We start from the raw sequence: 21,267 nt of genomic DNA, 5'->3' as shown, positions 1-21,267 counted from the left end.
TTACATTTAGATCTATGATTCATTTTTGAGTTAATTTTTATATGAAGTGTGAGGGATAGGTCAAGGTTTATTTTATTTTTTTGCATATAGATATCCAATTGTTCCAAAACCACTTGATGAAAACATAGTCTTTTCTTCATTTAATTGCTCTTCAGTCTTTGCCAGCAGTCAATCGGCCGTATTTGTGTGTATTTATTTGTGGATTCTATTCTGTTCCATTGATTACTCTCTTCTCCCATACTACTCTGTCTTGACCATGATAAGTTTAAAAGTGTTAAAATTGGTTGTATGAGTTCTCCAACTTTATTCTGGCTTGTCAGAACTGGGTTTGACTATTTTAATTCCTTTGTCTTTCTATATAAATTTTAGAGTCATCTTATGTATATCTACAAAATTCCTACTTGAATTTTGATTGAAATTGCATTAAATCTTTAGATCACATACACAATAAAATATGTACAACATATTTTAAAATTCTAAGATAATAATAATGTAATGAAGAGGTATGAACAAGCTGCTCAACTTCAAAACTGTACCATTATGATTTCTATCTAACTATGTGCTTCTTCTCTACCTAATAGCCATCCACACAACTAGAGGAAGCTATCATATACTTGCTTTATTTGTTTTCACATACTTTTATTACTTAATATGTTTACATAATTTATTTTAATTTTTGCCTGTTTTTCATATTTTAAAAATTGCTTAGCATAAATACTTGTCTTCTGAAATTTTTTTTCTCAGTATTTTGTTTCTAGGATTTTTCTATTCAATATAACTATACTTTTTTTTTGTTTTAACAGTGTAATTTCTATTGTGTAACTTAACACAACCAATTTATCTGTTTTTCTGTTAATGGACATTGGGATGTTTCCAATTTCTTATGTATAGGAACTTTGTATGAAATATAATATTGGCCTATTGTTCTAGGCCATTATGAATAATATAACTGTAATTACTTTACTGTTACAATTTCTTAGCATGTTTAGGGTATTACTACCCTCATCCTCCACAACTTGTTCTTCAAAATGTCCTCTTATTTCTTAACCCATTACCAGTACGCATGAGTTTTAACTTGTGAGGTTTCATAAAAAATTCTGTTTAAACCGAAATTGATGTTTTTAGGTCTACTCTTAATGTCTTTCAATAAAGAATATTGCTTGCCATATACTTTTTTTGTTTTGCTTACCTGAATTATTTTTGATTTGCTCCCATGATGCTGTTTTTCTCTTAGTGCTTTGTAGGTATTATCCTATTGCCTTGGGTTCCATTGTTTCCTCTAAGAAAGTGTAGTGGAGAAATTCGGGTATGCGCGGTTTTGAAGGCCAGGACACGAGAATACCGAGAAGGAAGTTGGTTTATTTCGACCGGCTGGGCTCGGCGGACTCTTGTCCTAATAAAAACCGAGCCCTGAACAGCCTTTTCCAGACCCTTTTATACAGAGGATATAGGATTAGGAAGACTAACAGTGATGGTAAACAGACCTTTGGTTAGGTTCTTCAGTGTTTGATCTTAGTATCAGATAGGCTATTTCCTCCAGGTGAGTTACATATTCTCCACATCCAAGCCAGTTTGGATTAGCATATCTTCCACATCGTCTGGAGGCAGCCCTGAATACACACTCAGTCTCACATCCCTTCTGAACATTCAAAGACTGTAGGGCCTATTTTACTTATCTGGCCATCTTGGAGACTAGGTACTCTTGGAAATAATTTTTATTTAATGCACAGGCTACATCATATTCCCCCCTTTGAGGCCGAGCTTAAGTTATTAAGCTTTGGCATCACTATTGTCTGAGTCCCTCTGGACTGGCTGGTATGTATATAGAGCCATGAGATGGGCAGCTGTTTGCCTTTTTACTACACCATTTATTAGGGTGCGCATTCTGCTTATGATGAAAGGAAGGCGGCATGGAAGGATGGTGCATGCTCCTATGAAGAGGGCAACTATTCCCAATAGAAGCTTGAAATTGTTTACTATTGACTGCCAGCTTCCAAAGGGGTTATTTATATTCCAGCCATTCCAGGTTTGCACTGGGACATGAGCAATTTTTACTATATTGCTTGTAATTTCATCAATAACCTTTCCAGTGTTATCTAATTCAAGGCAGCAGTTAGAGAGATTGAATTTTCCACAAACTCCCCCTTCAGCTGCCAAGAGATAGTCTAGGGCAAGACGGTTTTGATAGATGGCATTCCTGAATTTAGTTTGCTCTTGGGCTAGTAAGTTCAGTGCATGGGCAGTTTCATTAGTTATTATTTCTACCACCACTTGTAGGCGGATGATTCGGTTTAGCATATAGATAGGGGTTCGGTAACCCCACATGCCTTCCTCTGCCCAAGTTGCTGGCCCATAGTATTGGATTATACGCTCAGGGGGCCATTCTTCACCTCCCCAGGTAATGACAGCCCTTTTTTCCTTTATGTTTTGATACACTGGCTGGCGTAGCTCTTTCCCTTCTGTTAGGGGAATGAGGAAGAAGGAGGGTTTTATTGTACCAAGCATACAAGTTCCACACCAGTTTCGTGGCAGTTCTCGGAATGCAACTTTCCCACAAATCCAGTACAAACCATTTGGGGCAGTAAAGGGGCCCTTTGCAGTGGAGTTCCACACTGTGATATATTAATGTGGTGTTAACATGGGCCCCTGTACGCACCTTTTGAATACATGGCTCACATTCTGTGGTGTCGACCTGGGACCAGGGGAGGTTTAGGGCTAGAAGTAGGAAAAATAGGCAAAGGGGCATTGCAACAGATTAAACCGGATTCCTAATCTTCGGCTGTGCGTAGACCAATCAGCTTCCAGGGTGTGATTGGAGCAGAGCTCGGTGTTCCCTCCTCAATCTTCGGCCGTGCGTAGACCAGTCAGCTTCCGGGGTGTGACTGGAGCAGGGCTCGGCATTCCCCTTTTTCGCAGGATGAGTTTGGTTGGGCTGTGGGTATCTGGAACACAGGTCCAGGACTCTGAGGCAGCTCGCTTGACTTGGCTATGGTGTATCCACGGGATGATTTCAGCCACCTTAACTGCAGTGGGGGTGGATAAAATGACAAGATAGGGCCCTCGCCATCGAGGAGTTAGTGGAGCTGACTTCCAGTCCTTGACCCAGACTGCATCTCCTGGCTTGTACAGGTGTACAGAGCTGCTTAAGCTAATGGGGGCCCTTTCTTGGACCCAGCGATGCAGGTTATGTAGGGTTTTTCCTAAGCTTATCATCTGCTGAGCTATTGATAAGTTCCCTCTTTCTCTAAGATCCCCCTCTATATTTCTGATTAAGGGAGGAGGCCTCCCAAAGAGGATTTCATAAGGAGTTAGGCTTAGTTTTTGGCTTGGGCTGGCTCGAATTTGGAGGAGAGCACTTGGAAGTACTTGCACCCATGTTAGCCCAGTTTCTTGGCAAATCTTGGCAATATAAGTCTTTATTGTACGATTCATTCGCTCTACCTTTCCTGAGCTCTGAGGATGGTAAACGGTGTGCAGTTTCCATTGGATGCGCAGTGCCTTTGCAATCTTTTGAGTGATTTCAGAGACAAAGGCTGGTCCATTGTCAGAGCCAATTGAGAGCGGTAGCCCATAGCGAGGAATAATTTCCCTAAGGAGAACCTTGGCTACTTCTTCAGCTTTTTCTGTTTGAGTGGGGAAGGCTTCCACCCAGCCAGAAAACGTGCAAACAAGGACTAGGAGATAATTATAGCCTCCAGATCGTGGCATTTCAGTGAAATCAACTACTAGATCTTCGAGGGGCATACTACCAATTCTCTGGACCCCTGGGGCTGTTGTGGGCCCCTGGCGAGGGTTATTCTTTGCACATGTCACACATCGTTGGCATACAGCATGGGTGATAGTGACTAGTCTTGGGATGTAAAAGAATCTTTCTAACACTTTCTTAAGATGAGTTTTTCCCAAGTGTGTGTTCTCATGGTAGTCTTGAACTACGGCTGCTGCTAATATTTGTGGCACAACTATTCTGTGATCAGGCAATGTCCACCATCCATTTTCCCCTTGTGTCCCGCCCTCAGAGAGTATCCACTCTCTCTCAGCTTGAGTATATTGTGGCTCTCGGTGACTCAGAGGCTGCGGGGCAAGAACAGGCAGTGTATACTGGATGTTCTGATAATTAAGGGGTTGAGGAATGAGAGCAGCGGCCAGGTTTTCAGATAGGGATCCCTCCTGTGCCACTCTTTTTGCTTCAGCATCTGCCCTCCGATTTCCCTGGGCAATGGGGCTGTGGCTGGTCTGGTGTCCCTTACAGTGCATTACAGCTACTTTGGCAGGCTCCCAAACTGCATCTAGTAGCTCCAGAATCTGTGTGCCGTATTTAATGCTCTTGCCTCCCGAGTTAATGAGTCCCTTTTGTTTATATAAGGCTCCATGCGCATGCAGGGTAAGAAAGGCATATTTGGAGTCTGTGTAGATGTTAACCTTGGCTCCGGCTGCAAGTTGCAAGGCTCGGGTGAGGGCAATGAGTTCAGCTTTTTGTGCTGATGTGTTATTTGGGAGGCGCTGTGCCTCTACTGTGGTCTCAGATGTTACTACAGCATATCCTGCTCGTCGATTGCTGCCCTGCGTAAAGCTACTCCCATCTGTAAAAAACTCCATGTCAGGATTTGCCAATGGCTGGTCTTGAAGGTCTGGCCTGCTGGAATATACTTCTTGCAATGTTTCCAGGCAGTTATGGGCTGGAGCCCCTGGCTCTACGGGTAGCAGAGTGGCTGGATTTAGGGTTTTTACAAGTTCCAGCTGGATGGATGGGTTTTCACATAATAGGGTCTGATATTTAACCAGGCGGCTGTTAGTAAGCCAATGTGTTCCTTTGGCTTCTAAGATTGTGACTACTGCATGTAGAACCCGGACAATAATAGGCTGCCCAAGAGTCAATTTTATAGCTTCTACTGTAAGCACAGCTGCAGCCGCTACAGCTTGCAAACATGAAGGCCATCCCTGGGCTACAGTGTCCAGTTGTTTAGATAAATACGCTACAGGTCTTTGCCAGGAACCGAGGTATTGAGTGAGTACTCCTACTGCTATGCTTTGGCGGTTGTGAACATAGAGGTAGAACGGCTTACTGAGGTCCGGAAGTCCGAGACTCGGTGCTTCCATTAGAGCTTGTTTGAGAGCAGTGAAAGCATTTTTCTGTGGGCTTTCCCAGAGCAGGGGATCCCTATCTCCCCCCTTTGTGGCTTCATATAAAGGGAGCGTGAGAACCCCAAAATTGGGGATCCAATTGCGGCAGAATCCAGCTGCCCCAAGGAACTCTCGCAGCTTCCGGCGAGAATTGGGCTCAGGCAGACTACAGATCGCTCCCTTTCTCTCAAGTCCTAATTCACGGCGCCCCTGTGTTATTTTGTAACCTAGGTATTTGACCTGAGGTAGGCAGATTTGGGCCTTTTTCTTAGACACCCGATAGCCCTTCTGCTGTAGATGTTTTAAAAGAGCATGGGTTCCACCAGCACAGTCCTGATAGGTGGAACTTCCGAGAATGAGGTCATCTACATACTGGAGAAGAAAACAGTTATGGCTTTCTGCCTTAAAGGATTTGAGATCACTGGCCAGGGCTTGTCCAAAAATAGTGGGTGCATTTTTAAATCCCTGAGGCAATCGCGTCCATGTCAGCTGCTGCCTTTCACCTGAATTTGGATTTTCCCATGTAAAGGCAAAAATCGGCTGACTCCTTGGTGCTACCCTAATGCAGAAGAAAGCATCCTTAAGATCTAGGCATGAAAAATAGATTGCCGATGCTGGTATTAAGCTGAGCAGAGTATAAGGATTTGAAACTGCAGAATGAAGGGCTACTACTGCCAAATTAACTGCTCGTAAGTCCTGGACTGGGCGGTAATCTCCATCTGGCTTTTTAACTGGGAAGAGAGGGGTGTTCCACGGAGACTGGCACGGCTTCAATATGCCCTCACTCAGCAATCTCTGAATATGTAGCTGGACCCTTTCTTGCGCTTCGCGTGGAACTGGATACTGCCTTATGCTTACTGGACTGGCTGTAGGCTTTATTTCAGTAATAACTGGAGGAATGTCATGTGCCATCCCCATCGGGTTCCCCTCTGCCCATACTTCAGGCACATCTTCAAAGGGGAGCTGTGTGGCCATGGATTGGCCAGTCTCACTGAGGCAAAATAGTCTCCATTCCTCCTGCATAGGAAGGGTCAGCGCTACCTTCGGAGGGTCTTGTGGGCCCAAGATCAGTGTGGATTGCCCTGTGGCACTAAAGGTAATTTGAGCCTGTAGTTTTGACAGCAGGTCTCGACCCAGGAGGGGGACTGGGCACTCCGGAAGATAGAGGAATTCGTGAGTGACTTCCCTTCCCCCAATGTTGCAGGTCCTGGCTTGAAGGAAAGGCCGTTGGGCACTTTTGCCAGTTGCCCCTACGATAGTGGCTTGTCTTTTTGATAGAGGCCCAACTGGCTTGGTCATTACCGAATGTTGAGCCCCAGTGTCAACCATCATCTGTATGGTGCGGCCCCCAATTTGAACTCCGACCATAGGCTCCTCGGGGCCAAGGGAATAGGAGCCCGGTCTGTCCTAATAATCTCTATCAGAGTCCTCCATTCCTGCCAGCCCAATGATCTGATTTGCAGGTTTCTTCTCTGAACCTTTACGGTCCCAGCGTTTGGGTTGTGATACCCCACTGGCCTTTCTGGCTAATGCTTTGGCTGCAGAGGCCGGGTCAAGTGGCCAGCTAGGACACTCTCGCTTCCAATGTCCATCCTCCTTGCAGTATGCACACTGATTTCGCCCTAGACGTGGGCCTTTCCCTCTCCTTGGGGCTGGGGCTTGCCAAGTTACCTTCCTTGTCACAGGAATGGACTTTTCCACTATGGCTGCCGCCAGAAAATCTGCCTTTTTCCTCATCTTCCTAATTTCCTCCCTTTTTGTTTCTTCATCACGGTTGACATAAACCTTAGTAGCTACTTCCATGAGCTGAGAGATATTCATTCCAGCAAACCCATCTAATTTCTGCAGCTTTCTCCGAATGTCAGCCTGTGACTGAGCAACAAATGCTGCATTTACCATTGCTTGGCTCTCAGGAGCATCTGGGTTAAAGGGCGTGTATACACGGAATGCCTCACACAGTCTCTCATAGAATTGAGCAGGACTCTCATCTAGAGCCTGTAGAATTTGACTGGTCTTTGCCGTATTCACTGCCTTGCGGCTCCCCGCCTTGAATCCTTCAACTAATGCCCTATGGAATGTCTCTAGTCGGTTGAGCCCTACGGCGCTATTTGGATCCCACAGGGGGTCCTCTTCTGGGAACTGCAAGCGGGCATATTGATCACTGTCCAAAGTTCCCTCAGGTGGGTGCTCTCTAAGCCAGGCTAGCGCTCCCTGTGTGACCCGCATTCTCTCCTCAAAGTTCAATAAAGTCATTATAAGTTGTTTACAATCAGCCCAGGTGGGTCTGTGGGTCTGTATGATGGACTGGAAAAGGTCTGTCATGGCCTGAGGCTTCTCCGAAAATGGTGGGGTGTGGCTTTTCCAGTTAAAGAGATCTGTTGTCGAAAAGGGCTGATAGATAAAGGTCCGGCTTCCCCCCTGAACCTGGCCATCTGCATCGTAAAAGATTGGGGCCCGGGTTTCACGGAGCGGGAACTGGAAAGCAGCCTTTTCCCCTGCTCCCTCTGCCCCCGGGGCTCCCTGTGGTTTGAGCTGTAATCTCTTAGCGTCTCCTCCCTGACTGACCCGCAGCGCTGCTGCGGCGTTGCCAGAGGCAACCGGCTGTAAAAGCAGCTGGTCTGCATTTTTCCTTGCCGAAGGTGCCAAAGACCGCTGCGGAGACGGTAAAAGCTGCTGTGGGGATGGCGTAGGGCCCTCAGGTGCAGATGGCGATAAAGGCAACTGCGGGGATAGTATAGGTGCCCTCTCTGATGGTGACAAAAGCAGAGGCAGGGGTGGTGACAAAAGCAGCGGCGGGGATGGTGAGGATATCGCACTTCCCTGTGCGGATGACGACTGTGGGTCACTGCTTAGGGAGACTAGCTCATTTTCATTCCTTAGTACCGCCGGGGCGGGAGTCATCGCATAAGGCGGTGGAAATTCAAATTCATCTGGCCCTTCCAAAACGGGCGGATTAGCACTGGACTTGGGGCGCACTTCCTCTGTGCCCGTTGTACAGTGATTGTTTGGTTTGGTCCCTGGGACGGCACTCCTCGGTTTCTGCATTAAGCAAATTCTAGCTTCCTTAGCCATGCACTTCCCTAACCAAGGCGGGTTTTGGCTCACAGCGTTTTCCCAAGCATCAATGTAGGGGAATTGGTCTGGATGCCCTGGATTTCCAGTCACTGCGTCGTGGACTTTACGGATGATCCGGGGATCCAAAGTGCCCTCCTGGGGCCAGCCCATGCCGAAAGTTGGCCATTCTAACTCACAAAGCATCCTAAGCTTTCCTGGCTGAAACCTTATGCCGTACATCTCTCCCTGGAATGCACGGGGGAAGTTTTCTAGCATACATCCTAACGGGGTTTTACTGTGTGTGTTTCCCATTTCCACCCTGTGCCGGCGGTGTACAACAGTCACTCAAGCCTTTCGCTTCGTCCGTCTCCGGCCGCGTCCCTCGCAGGAACTTTCAGGTGCCTCTTAACCTTAGCGGATCGGTATAAGCCCCCGATATGGAAGAGGGTCCCTTTGCAGGGACCCCCCAGACCGCCCTTGATCGTATGAGGTCGCCACGGAACCGCAGATCGGGACTCCGCACTCACGCCGCAGAAGCAATTTTCCGCGTCTCACTCAGTCGCCACAAGCACACGCACACAACCACCCCCCTTTCCTTTCCTTGGACCTGGAGAGGAGACGGCTTCCTCCTGTATTCTCAGGAGTACTAGGGCCTCCTCTGAGAGTTGATCAGACTCCCTCCTAATTTCAGAATTAGGCCTTCCCTGCACTATGCCCCCGGGGGTCTTACCAATCCGACATGTGGAGCTCCTTGCTTCGTTCTCAGGGTCTCTCAAACCTCCCGGTGTCCCCGGCTCCTCCGGAAGGGCTCCAGCGAAAACCGCAACCTCTTTCTGGACTCAAATGGGGTGTCCAGGAGCGCCCAGGGCTGGGTTTCGCCCGGGCCCTCCCGGCCTCCCCGGAGACGTCCGGTAGGGGCAAACAACTGTTGCCGCCTCTGACCTTCTCAGCGCCTCCTGGCTGGCTCGCCAGAAATGTAGTGGAGAAATTCGGGTATGCGCGGTTTCGAAGGCCAGGACACGAGAATACCGAGAAGGAAGTTGATTTATTTCGACCGGCCAGGCTCGGCGGACTCTTGTCCTAATAAAAACTGAGCCCCGAACAGCCTTTTCCAGACCCTTTTATACAGAGGATATAGGATTAGGAAGACTAACAGTGATGGTAAACAGACCTTTGGTTAGGTTCTTCAGTGTTTGATCTTAGTATCAGATAGGCTATTTCCTCCAGGTGAGTTACATATTCTCCACATCCAAGCCAGTTTGGATTAGCATATCTTCCACATCGTCTGGAGGCAGCCCTGAATACACACTCAGTCTCACATCCCTTCTGAACATTCAAAGACTGTAGGGCCTATATTACTTATTTGGCCATCTTGGAGACTAGGTACTCTTGGAAATAATTTTGTTTTAATGCACAGGCTATATCAAAAGGAGTTATCAATCTACTTCTAATTCCTTTGTAAATTGTAGATTACCTGATTTTTTTCTCTCAGAATGCTTTTAATGTGTCTGTCTTCATTATTTTGCAATTTTATTGTTATTGATTTTCTAAAATTATCAACCCTGAGATTCTGTTTAATTCTAGTATTGGGGGAACATATTTTGTTTACTAGTTTAGCTGTTATTTCTTTGAAACTTGCCTCACACCTTTTCTCTCAAATTAGCTGTTTCTGGAACTTTGATTAGACGTATGTTATAGCTATTCAATAAGTGTACTTAGTCTATGCTATTTTTCAGTTTGTTTTACTGTACTGCATTTTGGATAATTTATTTAGTTCTATTTAGCTGTTACATAATCTGCTTTAGCTGTTAGATAATCTGCTGCTTAACCAAATCTTTTTAATTTCAAATTTATAATCTTCCTTTATGGAGGCTGTATTTAGGTCTTTGATATTACTCCTAATCTTCATTGCTATTATTATTAAAGCAATTGTAGGTTTGCATAAAAATGCAGATAGTACAGAGTTTCCACATAAACCTCTCCTCATTTATAGTTTTCCCTTTTAACATTTTACATTTGTGTAATACCTTTGTTTTAACCGAGGTAGCAATATTATTAAAACTATACTATTAACTAAGTCCATAGTTTACATTAGAGTTCATCTTTGTGTTGTACAATTCTATGGGTTTTGTCCCCAGGATAATTATATGCAGCCTAAAGTTTCTCATTTTACCCACTTTTAAATATACAATTCAATGGTGGTAATTACACTCAAACATTGTGCTTCCATTAGCATCATTCATTACCAATAGCTTCCATTACCCCAACAGAACCTCCCTACAAATTAAGCATTAACTCTTCATTTCCCACCCTCATGCAGTCTCTGGTAACCTGTACTCTAGCTTCTGACTTGAATTTTTTATACTCTGCTAATTTCATATGAGTGAGATCATGCAATATTTGTCCTTTAGTGTCTGGCTTGTTTCACTCAACCTGAGGTCCCTGAGGCCATCCATGTTGTAGCATGCATCAGAACTTCATTCCTTTATATGGCTGAATAATATTCAAGTGTAATGTCTTCATAATATCCTGTGTCTCTTCAGCATATTTGGTTTGTTCCTTTGGCTGGGCCATCTCTTCTTGTTTCCTAGTATTGCTTGTTGATGTGTAAGCATATGAATACTTTGGTGAATTTACTTTGATGGCCAAGCTCTCTCTCTTGCCTATTGTTTTTGTTTTTTTCCCCCACAGCTCTGTTTTGATATTTGGTTGAACATATTTTAAGTCTTTAAAATTGCCCAGCCTAAGTTATAAAAATTAAGCCAGTGACTCACTAATAGGGCTCAGATTTTCTCCCAGGAGTTAGGGTACAAAGAGAACCAAACAGTTTTTGTCCTTGCAATTTCCCAATTGACCAGCAGATGGCACTCATCAGCTCATGGTTCCACAGAGTGGAAATCTCTGTGGAAAGAGCTTTTGGTTCTTTCTCCATTGTTTTTGTGAGAGAGTGGAGCCCTGCCTGCCTTGTCTGACACCATCTTTCCACATTGTAGTTTTGATTTGCATTTATCTGTTGGCTAATAACATTGAGCATCTTTTCATGTTTTTTGGCCATTTGCAGGTCCTCTAGAGAAGTGTCTATTCAAGTCTTTTGCCCACTTTTAATTGGGTTGTTAGGCTTTTTTGTTGTTATATATTCTACATATTAAACCCTTATTAGATACATGATTTCCAAATATTTTCTCCCTCTCTGCAGATTTTCTTTTAACTTTCTTGATAGAGTCCTTTGATCCATGCCAGTTTTAAATTTTGATGAAGTCCCATTTCTTTATTTTTCCTTTTGTTGTTCATGCTTTTGACGTGGTGTCTAAGATACCGTTACCCACACAAGGTCCTGATGATGCTTCTCTATGCGTTCTTCCAGGACTTTATAGTTTTAGTTCTTTTTTGAAGTTTTTGATCCATTTTGAGTTAATTTTTGTGTATGGTGTGAGGTAAGAATTCACCTTTTTTTTTTTTTTCGTGCGGCTATCCAGTTTTCCCAGTATAATTTGTTGAAGAGATTGTTTCTCCATTGAGTTGACTTAGCACCTTTGTAAAAAATCAGTTGGCCATCGATTTGAGGGCTTATTTCTGATTCCCTGATCTTTTTTGATAGTACCTTATTTCTTGCCCACATTTTTCATCTTTCTTTTATTTCTTTAGACACATAAATACATGTTTTGAAACTCTGCTTAGTTAATTCTACTACATAAAGACCATCGGTACCTAATTTTGTTATTTCTTACTTCTGATGCTTCATGTTTTCTATTCTTGTTGGTGGTTTTCTTTAAATTTTTTTTTTTTAATTGGAATCTCATTTTACTAGGGAATTTTTCTCAAAGAATTCCTTGGGACCTAGTATGAGAGTATGTTTCTCCAGAGAAGATTTGGATTTACTTCTAAGTATCGCCAACTGTGTTTCAGGAGCGATTTTTTTCTACCTCATTTATTCACTAATTTTGTAGCCCTTTATGGGTCCTGGATTTATGCTGATATCTCTCCTACACCTAGTTTAAGGTAATTCCTTGTCTCTTATACCTGAGGAACTATACCTTGTCTCTTATAACTTATACCTTGACAACTAAGTAAAAAATTAGTGCTTATCTCCCAAAACAATACAAGAACTTTAGAATGCTTTAATTCTTATCATTTCTCCCATCTTATATAACTTTTTCCTCAGTATTCTAATTTCATATAGTTTTATACCCTCTACAAGTTAGTCAGTCTTACTCTTTTATCCCATTGTCAATGCTTATTTTGATCTAGCGATATGTAGTAGGTTTAGAATTTTATGATGAAAGTTATTATTTCTCAAAATGGTGGCGATATTGTTTCTTTGTCATTTCAATTTTGTCTTCACCAATGAGGTAATTGTTCGTTTGTATTTCTGTTGTTTTGTAGTTTCATTACCAGATATTAAATTTTCATTATTTTAAATTACATAAGCAACTCTCTTTTTAATCAGTCTGGCCCTGTTCTCAAGCATATACTAGACTCAAATCTTTTACTCTCTTTACTCCACAGTCAAATTTGAGATCTGTAACTCTTTTCCTTTTATGCAGCTAATTACTCAAGGACAGACATTATAGTTTGTTGACTTCCCAGGTCTTTTGAGTTACCTTACATTCCATTTGTTATCTGGCTATTGGAATTTTACTTATAGTGGCTTCTTAAAAAAGGCCAATAGAGTAAATAAAAGACAAGATAAATTTCATCGTACTTAAACATTTTTGCAGCTCTCATACTGAACTAATTTTTCAAGGGAAAGATTAGATTTAAGGAGGTTTACGTTTGGATCTTATAATAAGTTTGAGTTTAAAGTAATTAATTGATGCATTTATATGCTTGTTTTTTCCCTTCTCAAGTCCCATAAGAATTTACCAGTATCTTTCTTTTTGCATTTATAAATCTTTACATTGCATTACAGATTTTTACATACACATATTGTTTCACCTAACAGATTTTGAGTGAGAGCTGTCTCTGAACTTCCACAGTATTTAACATCTAGTCTGCCACTCAATTTATTTTGAACAAATGAGTGAAACGTACTTTTACCTTTTTTAACATCATCCCAACTCTCTAATACATTGTTTACCCATTTCTTTGAGATTGTATTTTGTAGATTTTTATTTTGTTTTAAAAACAGAAGTAAAACTCATGAAAATTAGCCCAGAGAATGGGAGCAATAGCTATTTTTAGACCTAAATGATTGCGTTAATAACTATCTAAATCTCTTGGTAGTTAATCAGGATCTTTCCTTTTACTTTCAATGTAAGTATATTTGAATGCCCCCAAGCCACATTGCACAGGGAATTAGACAATGAATGGAATAATAAAACAATGGCATTAGGTTGTGAAAACACTGAATGCATTCAGTTAATGGCTGGTAAGAGGAAACCTATATCACAGAATATAAGAAATTTCCATTTTTATGGAATTTTATTTGATGAGCACTCTCTTTGTGAGAGAATGTGGGATGAAGTTATCTAATGAAAAACCTGTTATCATACTGACTAAGCATCAAATAATAGTGTACATCCTAAGAATTATTGCCATTCAAGTACTTACCAAAATGAAATTCTAGTGTGTATTGAGTTGCCATTCATTATAATGGAGTCTGAGGGTTTTATACCCATATTTATGTCTTTACTTTTATAATGTAAAATATAATGCTTAATATTTATAATGTATATATAATGTAAGATATAATGTTAATATTTGTAATGCTGTACTTAATTCATCCATTCAAAAACACTTATTGTGTACCTAGGCCCTGTTCTAACCATGAGGGATATAGCAACAAAGCAAACATATCAGATTATATTCTAGCCAAGTGATGCTGGATGTTGTAACAAATTTTCCTTGGAATTTATCTAAAAACTAAATATTTCTGCAATGGAAAATCTTCATATATTTTCATTGTATTATTAAATGTGATTGAATTCTTATTTTTCTTTTGAAAAAGAAATGCCATAATGTAATAGACTATAAGAAATCAACGTTGATAGAGTAAATTTGATGTCTAATTGTTTTTAGCAATATTAATAATTCATACTAAAATATCTTTGCTCTTTGTTTTATGAAAATACTTTAATTAATATAATGTAAACCCCAGTGTTTCACCACAGTCTTGTTCAAGACTTATGAATGATAAGCCATTGGAATATTATGATGCGATCTTCGAATGCCTTACTCTTTTTCTCAGTCTATGTGAATGCTGAGCATTGCCAGTGGGACTTACTTCTATTTTCCAATATGTAATTCCTTCCTGTAATATGATTTCAATATGATATAGAGTTTACCCATTTTCAATCATTTACTCAATTGATGTATAGAGTTTAGTTATATGCAAAGCTAGTCTAAACTATTTTGACACTCAGGGTCCTTGTGCTTGAAAATAATCACATCCTAAAGCCACCAGGGACCCACACAACGGAGCATGTGTGAAGTTTATAGTGTCACAAGCCCATATGCACTTGGGTACCTAAAAAGGAGATAATGGTCGGGGCTAAAAAGGAGGCCACAACAGCAGAAGTTTCTTGAAAATATATTAAACAGTGTGCAACTTAGCAGGGAGTTTGCCAATAAAGAGTCAAGAATCGAACCTGGAGAGACAAAGTCTGGCAAGTCTCAGGCCCTAGGAAAAGCCCTTTGTTCACTACCGTCTTACTGTTCGGGTTGCTTTAGTTTTGCTCTAGCTGTCGACTCAGGGCTGGACAGTCCCTTTTGCACAGACAACATTGTGTGGTAGTTGAAAAGACGTACTTGTAATCAATCTTTTGAATTTTCATCCCAGTTGTTTTCTTTAGAGCAAGGCTATATAGCAATATGTTTTGATTTTATAAAGGAAAAGTAATCTAGTTCTTTATATAATTCACATTTAGATGTTTTCAACCCAGAGAATTCTTAACTGTTTTATGAATGCCGTGTCTTTTGTTTTGTTTTCGATTCAGGGACAGTTCAGCATCAATTTGGCAGGAACTGGGATGAAGATTTCCAGCACAGCAAAATGGCTTGCTCAGGGGAGTTATGCCTCTGCCATTATACACAGATCACAGGTACGTCCTGCTGGACCAAAACGCCTGCTGGAAATACTTCCGTGCTGTGAACCCACATTAAGCAGCCCCTACCTTAAAATTTACAGTTATACAAAGTCCATGACCTGAGCTGAAGCAAAGCATTAATTTATTGTGAAATTAAGTTCCCTTTGATTAATGTGCAAAGGCAGATTTTATACACATACAAATTCATATAGAGGTTGCAGATATCAGAATATAAAGTACCAGATTCCAGGGAATCTGGAAACTATCCAGCTCCATTTAGGGGCTGATGACTGGACATGCAGGCACTACAGAAAGAGGTAGTATTTTTAGACACAATTTAATTATTAAAGGCTTTTAGGTAAACTGACAAACCCTCATTCAAAGTGAGGGTAAATTTTAGGTTTATTTACCTCACTGCTTCAGTTTAGTAATGGTGGTGGAATTGGAGCCATTTTTTATTTAAAAAATACCTACCTTTCAAAATTTCTTCAAGAATTAGGACTATTTATTTACAGCTATTCCCACATTTTCTTCTGTTTGCCTTTATCCAGATAACATTTTTGTTTGCCTCAGCTTTAGCACATGCGTTATCCACAGTAGGCCCATTTTAAAAATTTTATTTATTTTTTTAAAGATACCTAGATTACATAAATGTTACATAAAAAATGTAGGGGATGCTGGACATTGTATCTCCTGCCATATCTCACTGAATGGACTGGGGGAGAGTGTAAACTGCAATGTGAACTATTATCATGTGGTGCAGCAGTGCTCCAAAATGTATTCACCAAACGCAATGAATGTGCCACAGTGATGAAAGAGCTTGTTGATGAGGGAGGAGTGTGGGGGGGTGGGGGTAGGGTATATGGGAACCTCTTATATTTTTCAATGTAACATTTTTTTTGTGATCTATGTATTTTTTTTAATAAAAAAAGACAATTAAAAAATAAATTTCAAAAAAATGTAGGGGATCCCATATTCCCACTCCCTGCCCCTCCCACACTTACCCGCATGAACAACATCCTTCATTAGCGTGGTACCTTTGTTACATTTGATGAACACATATTGGAGCATTGCCACTAAGCATGGATTCTAGTTTACATTGTAGTTTACACTCTCTCCCACACAATTTTGTAAGGTATGATAAGATATGTAATGGTCTGTATCTGTTATTGCAACATCATTCAGGACAATTCCAATGTCTGAAAATGCCCCCATGTTACACTTATTCTTCCCTTTCTCTCCCCTCAGAACCTCCCGTGGCCACGGCTTCCACATCAATGATAACAGTTCTTCCATTGCTAGAATAACAATAAGTCTATAGTAGAATAACAGTAAGTCTACTCTAGCCCATCATTCATTCCCCAATCCCGAGGATTCAGGTAGATACATTTTTAATTTTGCTCTGGTACAGTGCACTAAAATGTGCATTTTACGAGGTGGCTGTTATTATTTACAGCTATTGTGTCTAAGAGAGCATGGCTCCTCCCGTATTGAATCTAGATCTAGGCTTTCACCTACACTGCACATAAATCAGCACTAGTCACATTCCCTGCCCATTCTAATGTTTTAGGACTTCTTTTTCATTTGATAAAAGCAACTTCTGTTAAACTCCTATTTATATGATTTTTATTTGAAAATGAAATTTAACTTTCTGATACTCATAGCCTTGAAATTCTATTTCTGAAGACTATGAATTTGTGCTTTAACTGGTAATTAAAGAAGGTTAGGCTTTATTTTTTCTCATACAGGTAAGCTAGTAGACTTTCAAAAAGAATGGTAACTCTTTTTTAAATAATATTTATTTAGCATATTTAAGTCTAGTCCTTTTTGGCAGAAGAGTGGGGATAAATTAATTAGGTAAAATATATTCCATGTGGGTATAAATGTAGAATGCAACTCTATATATCAACCTTATTTATACAGCTTTTAGCTATCTTATGTGTAAATGTGAAGATTGAGGTCATCAGTATATATGAATAGTTAGCAAAATTATTTGTTTTGCTTTTATTTAGCTTCAGTTCTAAAGATTAATTATTTATTTGATTAACTAAGAATTTCTACCTTAGTTAAAAATATAGTATCAGAAAATATTTCTTAAAATCTGCTGCTAGGTATGAAACTGAGACTTCTAAAACCAAAATACACTTGTGCAAATGCAAATATACTTTCACTTACCAATAGATTTAATCAAGATTAAGTTTTACTTAATTAGTTTTGGGAATAGAAAATTATATAAAACTGCATTTTTACTACCTTTCGCTTCTCTCTTTATGAAGATTCTCTAGGGTTAAAAGGGATATGAAAGAAAAGGCAACTTCAAAAGCCTCTAGTCTTAAAACATTCTTCCATCTCAAAATGTCCCAGGAACCCAACGTGTTCTACTCTACCCTTAACCAAAGACTTAAAAATATTATTTTTTATACTTTACCTTCTCCAGAAACAATGGAAGTTCAAACTATTCTTGTCTTATCTATCAAAATGGCTTCACAGTCTTTTTATTTTTGGACCTGAAGATGGAAGGAAGCCTACAGAGAACTTCCTCAGTGCCCTTCATCCACCTCTGCCCACCGTTACCCAGTGAACTTCTCTGCTTACAGAACCATCTTCCTTTTTAGTCCTTTCCCAATTGTAAGGACTGCTTTCAGCCTATTTTAAATTTTTCCCCATTTACTATCTTCTTCTATACTTTTCCTCAGGGTGTATTTTTAATGTTTCCATGAGATGTTTAGGATTAATGGGGGTAGAATATGAGTTGTATACAGTTTAGGTCAAGTTTATATAACATCTTCTTTCATTTATTCTTTTATTCATTTAATCTTATATAAAATGATGTAAATATTGAACAACAAATTGGGAGAGGTTTTGGTAAACTCACTGAAGCAAATAGATACATTGATGAAAAGTATGTGGATTGAGAGGAATTGTTTAAGTTTCAATTGTGCTTTATAATCATTGAGTATCTAATAAGAATCTCAGGTTAAGTTGCTTTTACTTACACAAGCTTGCCAATTTGAACTAATCATGGAAGGATGATTTTTGACCTCAAGTGCAATTGTCATAGGAAACCTAAGCTAATGATTTCCGCCACACATGATTCAAAACATTTGCTTTTTCTACCCTGTTCGTGCAGACAGTAGCTTGGTTTGGCTTCTCCTATATTTCTACTTCTTCCTATTTTTAGGATGGAACCAAAGTCTACGGCAGATGTGGAGGGTTCTGTGGAAAGTGTGTTCCGCATATGACCACTGGTCTTTCAGTTCAAATAGAGTGAACCTTCAGAAGTGCAGCCTGCCCCAAGAAGGAGGTGTTTGCTGGAACGTGCAGATAACTGGTGCTCTTTCCTTCCTCACTCCTCTCTTCCTAAGGTTCCCATGTAGCTTTTTTTCAGGGTGCTTATCTGGGATACAAATCACTGTTAAATGTTTTCAAGTCCTTCGAAATAAATTTAATGTACACGTGACTCCAATCAGGATCCCTTACGGAGGACATAAACATTTATGGTAGAGTATACAGGGATGTTTGAATGAATTACACCAAGATAATATTGCTCTTAACAATTTGGACTGGACCACAATTGTATTTTACCTATGGACATGAATGTAAATCTCTGCTAAGTATACCCTAATGCACAATAAAAAGTTTATTCTTCCTGTTAAAATGGAGGAAGTAAAATTAGGAAAATATACTTATTCAAAACTACCACAAACATTATTGTATCCATCAGATAAATAGCAAATTAATAATCACCTCAAAAAGCACATAGCCATTATACTTTCTACTGATACAGTTTAGATATTTTGGTTTTATTTCCCCTAATTTTTAATTGTGGATTATAGTGTTACAATTAAAACGATAGTAGTGGAAAATATGGTACAAATTTTATATTAAAGATCCATGCTTGGGTTAAACACTAAATACAAAATTTTGTGGGTATAATACAGAAGGAGATTGATATACTGGAATTCAATTTTAGAAAACCTACCTCTAATTTGGTGTACATATTTTAAGAACAATACATTTTTTTCATAATATTTATATACTATTATGCCTTTGTAACACTTGTATGTGTATGAAGCATATATATCTGTTCTTTAAAAATTGCTCAAATTTACATACTGCATTTTATTAATAAAATAGAGAAGTGAGAATTCTCTGAAAATTTGAAGACCTTATTTCGGTAAACATAAAGTTAAGTTTACATATGGAAAATTTTTATTAGAGATGTTCAAGCTATTTTGTAACTGAGGTTTCTCAAACCAGAACACAAAGGGCAGTTTAAAAAGTAACTATTGATGGCAAATTCTCAGGTAGTAAGAGATTTTTTTCATGTGGATAATTTAATTATGTATTATACAACAATGTCATTTTAAAAGACAAATAATATTTTTCTATGTACCATCTCTGTAAATCAAAAACAACCTGAATCTACGAACAGATTTTTGTCAATATATAGTAGAATACTAATTCTACCCACAAAGTTTTCTTTTACCCAAACATTTGGTAAGGATATATTGTACCATATAAGGTACTAAAGCAATTTTGTGCCAGTGTGGTTAGATAAACATTTAGGGGGCTCTGTATCAGAAAAGAAGTATTCTGCACTGTGTGCCTTAAACCAGCTGTAAACATTAATATGAAATGTATAACATTTTCAAGAAATGTTTTCATTCATAATTAAAATCTTATGATTTATAGAAATTTGAATAATAAACATATTTGTGTGATTCAGTAGCCCTTTGTTTTCATTTTCCTTATATGTATTAAAAAGAGTCCTTCACCAGTAACCATCTATAACTCTTAAGTCACTTCAGAAATCCTATGAAATTTTAGTTCAGATATTGCATTTATTCTCATTTACTTTCTGCAAAAATGTAAAAGTTCTGGTATCAGTGAACTAATATCCAGTAATTAGAGGAGCTTCACTGCATAACAAATAGCTTCAAATGCTCAGAGGCTTATAATGGCAGATGTTTATATCTCTCTGGTTTCCCTTTGGTACCTGAGAGGTGGCTGTTAACAGGCAGCACCCAGGATGGAAACGGCTCCTCTGTGTATGTTCTTCTCGTGGCACAGGGCCTGTGGATGGGAGGGCTGCTAGAAACGTGCAATGCCTCTGAAAACTTCCATTCATACATGGGTATCCACGTTTACTGATACTCCATCGTCCCAGCCACTTCACATAACCAAGTCCAAGTCAATGGGGCAGGGAAGCACATACTCCCCCTACAGGGCAGGATGGTGGGAGCATCGAAATGGGTGGGGATTAGAATCCTCTCCCGGGAGGTAGCAGATGCCTGTGAACAGTAATGTTCTCCCTATCCACCTTCAAATGCCCTAGAATTTGCCAAAATACTCTCCCAAGTGGTTAAATCAATGGTAGACTATACAAATATATTATTCTCAACATCCTTAATGACGGTTGAACGTTTTTCCTGATCTGATGGGGTATAACATAGTTTTTCTTTGTTTAAATTTATGTTGCTCTTATTACTAGATTGGATGGGGATTCTTTCATATATATATGTGTGGTGGTGGTGTTTTTTTCCCATTAGGTTTCTTTTCCTAGAATTGCTTACTTATTCTCTTTTGTCAGGGATTTTTTAAAAGTAAGACTTTTGAAAGTTATCATCAGAGTGAAAACAAGAAAAATTTGAGCTCACAGTTTGGGGCCAGCCTTGAAAATTCCCTTTCTTTTTCCTCATGGCAGCTATTTCAAAGTGTTGATATTTAAATATTGTCCTCATTCTGCCAACCCAAATCTCTACTTCCATTTTACAGAGAAGGGAGATCATTAGGAATAAACCTCTTCAACTTCCTGCTTCTTCTGTCTCTGCTTCCTTGCTTCCCTCACCTGACCCCAAATAAAAGAAAAGAAAATGGAAAAGAAAAGAAACAAGCATATAAGGAAGTAAAGCTGCTTTATGTGAATGTGATTAAAAACATTTGAGACTCTCTTGTCAAACTGAGCTTTTGTGTTGTGTTTTAAATTTTCTTTTCCTTTCATTATTTTATTTTTCTTTATTTTTAAAGGCATTTTAGACTACATTAATGTTACATCGAAAACAGG

The 21,267-nt window shown here is 39.7% G+C and overlaps 1 protein-coding gene across 1 annotated transcript in view; it reads left to right on the top strand.

The window, feature by feature from the left end:
• The window catches only part of ADAMTS20 (ADAM metallopeptidase with thrombospondin type 1 motif 20), a 216,025-nt gene extending 196,094 nt beyond the window's left edge, over window positions 1-19,931 (top strand). Inside the window, exons 38-39 of the mRNA XM_058307840.2 lie at window positions 15,111-15,215; window positions 18,382-19,931. Of these exons, the coding sequence (XP_058163823.1) occupies window positions 15,111-15,215; window positions 18,382-18,471 (195 nt within the window). The 3' untranslated portion in view covers window positions 18,472-19,931. The remainder of the gene's footprint in view (window positions 1-15,110; window positions 15,216-18,381) is intronic.
• Window positions 19,932-21,267: the final 1,336 nt, after the last annotated feature.

The sequence above is a fragment of the Dasypus novemcinctus genome, chromosome 12 (genome assembly GCF_030445035.2).
Source record: "Dasypus novemcinctus isolate mDasNov1 chromosome 12, mDasNov1.1.hap2, whole genome shotgun sequence".
Classification (NCBI taxonomy): Eukaryota; Metazoa; Chordata; class Mammalia; order Cingulata; family Dasypodidae; genus Dasypus; species Dasypus novemcinctus.
The sequence above is the reverse complement of the archived record's forward strand: the minus strand, read 5'-3'. Positions and strand labels throughout refer to the sequence as shown.